Genomic DNA, 5,981 nt, shown 5'->3' on the forward strand with positions numbered 1-5,981 from the left:
ATAAAATAAATAAATAAATTTAAATTATCAAATTTAATGATCAATCAAATAATTAAAATTTTCAAACAATCAAATAAATTTAAATTGAGAACTCGATAATATTTAAATAAATTAAGTTCAAATCAAGTTCAAACCAAACTCAAGTTAAAATTGAACCAAACTTGAATTGAAAGTTCGATAATATCTAAACGAATCAAATTCAAGTTAAACTTTAAAGAAACTCAATTTCATAAAAAAATAAATCAAGCTGAAGAATTATTTTAAAAAATTAATTCATTTTAAACTCGGTTCGATATGATTCGATGACCTTATCAAATAAGTTTGAATATCTTAAAATTTATCTCGGCTTGTTTACCATCCTAGTCATTTCTTCGTATTTTTTATTAAATATTTTTTTTATTTCTGTTTAAACAAATAAAATATTAAAAAAAAGTTATGTCATATTATTTTGTTATTAATTTGTGAATTTAAATTTTATAAAATTAAATTATTTATAATTTAAAATATGAAAGAGATGAGAAGTTTTTATTTTATATATATATATATATCTCTGAGGTGTGAGGCTTTTTATTTTTAACTTGTACAGATACGCGAAGGAAGGAGCTCATGGTTCACGAAATTGGATGTCCAACTCTCCTGCCGACGTGTTGCTCGTACGTCCGCTTGGACACGCGGTGTCACTTCACTGGCGCCGGACACTCCCACCCGCTCTTCGCGTGAGCTAGGTTCCTCCCACCGCCACCTGTCACTCCCGCTCCCAGCCAATGAGAGTCCCGAGAAGGCATCCGAACACGTGCTGATCTGGACACGTGTCGGCTCCGTCGCCCTATTTAACCTACTCCGCCCTTTTTCCGCTAGCGGAGGGATCGAGGTTGAAGATGGAGCGGAGGGGCGGTTGCTGCCTCGCCATGTACGGAGGCGGAGACGCCGAGGCGACCTGGAAGATGGGCCGGATCATGCTCAGATTCCGGCCAATCGCCCCCAGACCGGCCGTTAGTTCCCCGGCTGCTGCTTCCGTTGTCGCGGAGTTGTCGCCTGTAGGAAGGAAGAAGGGGCGGAAGAGTACTGGCGACCGTTGCGGAGGGAGGAAGGCGAGGAAGGTGGAGGCGAAGCCTTCGCCGTCTTCTAAGGATGATCGGAAGGCGTCAACCTCCTCGGCGTCGTCTTCCTCCACGACCACCAGTACGATGATTTGTTCGCCCACGATCGTGACGCTTGCGCTGATGCCGGTGGCGGAGGAGAAGCGGGACGACCTGGCGGAACGCCAATCTCCTGGAACTGAGCGTCCACTCCTTGTGCCGGCGTGGATGGGGTGCGAGGCGGCGGCGAGGGTGCCTCGCCCGCTGACGGCGGTGGGGTCGTGGGTGACGGTGGAGTGTGTGACGGACACGTGGAGGGACGGGGAGGTCGCGTGGAGGAGCGATGAGGCAGTGCGGGCGGCGCTGGCTGCGGACGACTGCCCCGGGTTGGTGTCCGACGAGAGAGACCGGATCACGTGGACCAACGCGGCGTACCGGCGGATGGTGTCGGGCGCTGTTTCAGACGTGGTTGGCGGTGGAGGCAGAGCGGGGGCAGACGAGGTGCGGGTGGGGTTTGTGGCACGGGCGGCGGTGCCTGCGTCGGGGGCGTGCCGGGCGTTCACGTGCAGGATGCGGGTTCACTACGCTCGGCCGACGGGGAGGGCATCGTCGTTGGCGGCCCCGTGCGACGCGTGGAGGCTGGACGGCGGCGGCAGTGCGTGGAGGATCGACGTGAAGACGGCGTTGAGTCTCAGCCTGTAAAACTTGCTAGGCACTACTGCATGAGTTTGCTTATGCCCCTCGCCGGCGAAGCTTGCAAAATCAAAGTAGTGTAAGTTGCTGCTTCGGTTTTGGAAGAAAAGGAAAAGTTACTAGCAACAGTCGTCAGCGCCTCAGCGGCCGATCGCTTCAAACTCAGTGAGAAGACCCATGCTGCAAACCCTAGAATTGTTACGTACGGAAAGAACAGATTGTTTCTTTTTTGCAATTTCCAAAAAAAAAAAAAACGCTGCAATTAGCATTTTAAAATCAAAATTACTATTTTTTTAAATATAAATATAAATATATCGTTATATTTTAGGAGACTATTAAAATTCACTCAGTCTAAATTTAAATATATCAATATATTATGTTTTTTTTTAAAAAAAATAGTTCATTAAAGTTTTAATAAAACTATGGACACTCCTAATACGAATCTCCATCCCCACTAAATTTAATGAACATTAATTAAGGCAAACAAGTACAAGAAATCATGTTAAGTTAAATTGCAAGTGAATTTTATAGCTTCTCCACATTGTAGATTGTTCATATTTTTTTTAAAAAAAACCATTTATTTATGTTCAATTGACTTTGTTTTATGGATTTATTTCTTTTGTTTGATTTGGAGGTTGACTTTTAAGTATGAATAAATTTAATTTAATATTATTTATATATATATATATATATTTTGACCATATATATATATATATATATATATATATATATATATATATATTTATTTTTGACCATTCAAAATTTATATCAAGTCTAAATAGTAGATGATCCGATGATAAGGATCCATCTCTTAAAAGATCATTGTCAGTGAAAGTTAAATTTTTGATGGTCAACGCTTCTGTATCGTTGGTTGGTGGGATAACTCACTTGTCCGATCAGGGTGAAGGATAGCCAAGTCGATATCAATCCGATGTTACCACAGCTCGATCGTATATTGAGCTTCGGACGCTCAGAGAATCATGTGCCGACGAAGCATATGTGGAGCAGCCAGTTCGTTCGGACTTACATCGAACCTCGGAACCGGCGAAACGGAATCGCAACCGAGCAGTCACTCAGATATAGCTCGGCACAACAGCGGAGCTCAGACAGTGGAATGTTGGCCGAGCGGCCACTCCACTCGGCCCAAAGGCCAGACCACTCGGACGATTGAGGGTTAGCTGAATGACCATCTCGTTCGTCCCACTAATAGACAAAAGGAGGATCAACCGATATCCTTGTGGGAACTTGTGCCACTGACAGACGACATGGTTGGCGGCATGGACAGGCAGAGGATCGTACGACGGAAGCTTCCACTATTATGTTAGAGATATGCTCGGGTCATTGAGGTATGGTGTTAGAGACGCTTTCCTGACATGTCTTTTCAGGAAAAGCTTTGACTCGAGGAGCGTGCACGCGCGCCCTCGGAGCCCTATATAAAGGACCCCAAGCTTCGATGGAGGTATGCATAACTTCTACTGTAGTTACACTGTTACTCTGCTTCTTAGCTTCCTTGCTCACACATCATCGGAGACTGATTTGAGCGTCAGAGGGTCATCGCCGAGGAACCCCTCCCTGGCTCGGCACTGACGCTGCTGTGATTGCAGGATCCTCCAGCTCGGAGTCCACTAACGGTCAACAGGAGCGCCATGTCCCCCGGCATCCATCACCTTGACCCTCGGACATGATCAAATTTGGCGCCTTCTGTGGGAACGCAACTTGCATCTGAGCCGAGAAAATGAAAGACGTTGAACGACTTCACACCGTGACGCTCACCCAAGAGGAGCTCAACATGCTTGTACAGGCTAGATCCCAGAAGATAGTTGAGCAGCAACAGCAAAAGGCACTAGTCGATCGATTGGCGCAGCAGACAAAATCGACATCGGGGAGCCGAGCGGCGCACGAGGATCGGCCGAAACAGCTCTCCATCTGGGGACAAAACAAAGGGTCGACCAGCACCCATGGAGAGGCACCGCCCGCCCCGATACTATTCCACTGGGCTCTGTTCCAAACGCCCTCGGAAATCACGCAGGCAAATCAAGAGCGGGGGTTCTCTTCAGATGAAGTGCCTGTTCGGGACGCTCGAAAAGGCAAGGCACCTCAAGGCGACACGTCTCCCGAACGGATCAATCGCCAGTTCTCCGAAGCAATATTGCGTGACCCACTGCCAAGGCACTACGCTTCTCTAGCAATCGGAGAATACAATGGATCAACAGACCCGGATGATCATTTAGGCAAGTTCGACAACGCAGCTACGCTTCACCAGTACACGGATGGGGTGAAGTGCTGAGTCTTCCTCACCACACTCTCCGGATCGACACAGCGATGGTTCAGAAGATTGCCGGACAGATCGATACAAAACTTCAAGGATTTTTGAACAGCCTTCCTATACCATTTCGCAAGCAGTAGGCGCTACCAGAAGACAAGCGTCAGTTTATTTTCCTTGAAGCAAGGGCCGAAAGAAACCCTCCGAGCGTACATCCAGCTTTAATTAGGTAGCAATGGATATCCCCTCGGTCTCATCCGAGACTATGATGAATGCCTTCACACAGGGGCTCGTCGAGGGGGATTCTTCGGATCGCTTATCAGAAAGTCACCTCGCGACTACGACCACATGCTCAAGAAGGCTAATAAGTATATAAACGTGGAAGAAGCCCAGGCAGCAAGAGGGAAGGTGGCACCAGCCGAGCCCTCAGTGATGACCAAACGCAACCGTCGAGCAACCACCAACCACCAACCACCGAAAGGGCCGAGAGTTGAAGACCGGCCCCACCAAGAAAGGAGGGTGCATACCGTACAACATGTGCCTTTCGACTGCCCAAAGGCATCAAAGTGTAAGGTATGGACACCTATGTTCTATTTCTTCCACCAGTCGGCGCCACACAACACCCGTGACTGTCGCGGTCTAACGCCGATCGCCCGGCCAGCCCCAAGGGGCTATCGCCGACGATCTCCCTCCCCTGACCCCGGGACCTAGAAGGCATTAAAGTCCCCCATGATGACGCTCTCATCATCCGAGCGATAATCGCTAACTATACTATCCACCGAATTTTTGTTGACATAGGGAGCTCGACGAATATAATCTTCAAGAAGGATTTCGATCAGCTCTAGATCGACCGAGGCGAGCTGCTACCAATGACGACCCCATTGTATGGATTCACGGGCAACGAGGTTTTGCCGATCTGCCAAACCAAGTTGGCCATATCGCTCGGAGAGGAGCCGCTCAGGAGGACCAGAACCACATACTTCATCGTGGTCGTCCCTCAATGAGTTCCAAGCAGTAGTTTCAACTTATTGCCAAAAGATCAAATTCCCGGTGAATGGCCAAGTCGGAGAAGTCAAGGGTGACCAGTTGGCCGCTCGGCGATGCTATGTCGAGATGGTCAAAACTGAGGTCAGGTCCGCGTGAAAGACCTCGCGGCTAGAGGTTTGTGCTATTACTGAAAAGCCTTCTTCCTTAGTCTATGAATAAAATGAGGAAATCCAAATCCATCCTCGCCGAGTGGAAGCAACAACTTTCATAGCGTCCGATCTGGAAGCGGAACAGAGGGCGGAGTTGATCGCCTGTCTCCAGCAAAACCACGGCGTATTCACGTGGTCAACGCACGAGCTCCCCGGGATTTCCTCGAGCGTTGCGCAACACAAACTTCACGTCCGAATGGACGCTCGACCGGTAAAATAAAGGAAGAGAGACTTCAACGCCGAACAAAATCTGATCATCCGGGCAGAAATAGAAAAGTTGCTGGAGGCTGGCCACATACGGGAGGTGTAATTCCTGAGTTGTCTCGCAAATGTAGTGTTGGTCTTGAAGCCAGGTAACAAGTGGCGAGTTTGCATCGACTTCCGAGACCTCAACAAGGCATGCCCAAATGACTTCTACCCGCTGCCTCGGATTGATCAGATGATAGACTCCATTGCTGGGTGCGAGCTGATATGCATGTTGAACACGTATCAAGGGTACCACCAGGTGTCGCTCTCTAGGGAAGATCAAGAAAATATCAGCTTTACTATGGCTGATGGCACATATTGTTGTAATGTCATGTCGTTTGGACTGAAGAACGCCGGAGCTACCTATCAAAGGCTTATGAATAAAGTATTCCGACGGCAGATTGGTCGTAACATGAAGGTGTACGTCGACAGCATATTAATTAAATCCCTCTGAGCAGCTGACCTATGTACAGATATCAAGGAGACCTGTAGGACACTCAGGAC

General features: G+C 47.9%; 1 protein-coding gene across 1 annotated transcript; it reads left to right on the top strand.

Moving 5' to 3' along the window:
• The first annotated feature begins 878 nt into the window (after positions 1–878).
• On the top strand, positions 879–1,781 carry LOC122010697. The gene has a single exon (XM_042567199.1). The coding sequence runs from the start codon at positions 879–881 to the stop codon at positions 1,779–1,781; it is 903 nt and encodes a 300-aa protein (XP_042423133.1).
• The last annotated feature ends 4,200 nt before the right edge of the window (positions 1,782–5,981 follow it).

The sequence above is a fragment of the Zingiber officinale genome, chromosome 8A (assembly GCF_018446385.1).
Source record: "Zingiber officinale cultivar Zhangliang chromosome 8A, Zo_v1.1, whole genome shotgun sequence".
NCBI classification, from domain to species: Eukaryota; Viridiplantae; Streptophyta; class Magnoliopsida; order Zingiberales; family Zingiberaceae; genus Zingiber; species Zingiber officinale.

Excerpts from the sequence above, each read along its gene's own strand:
- LOC122010697 (XM_042567199.1), top strand. The coding sequence starts at position 879 with ATGGAGCGGAGGGGCGGTTGCTGCCTCGCCATGTACGGAGGCGGAGAC.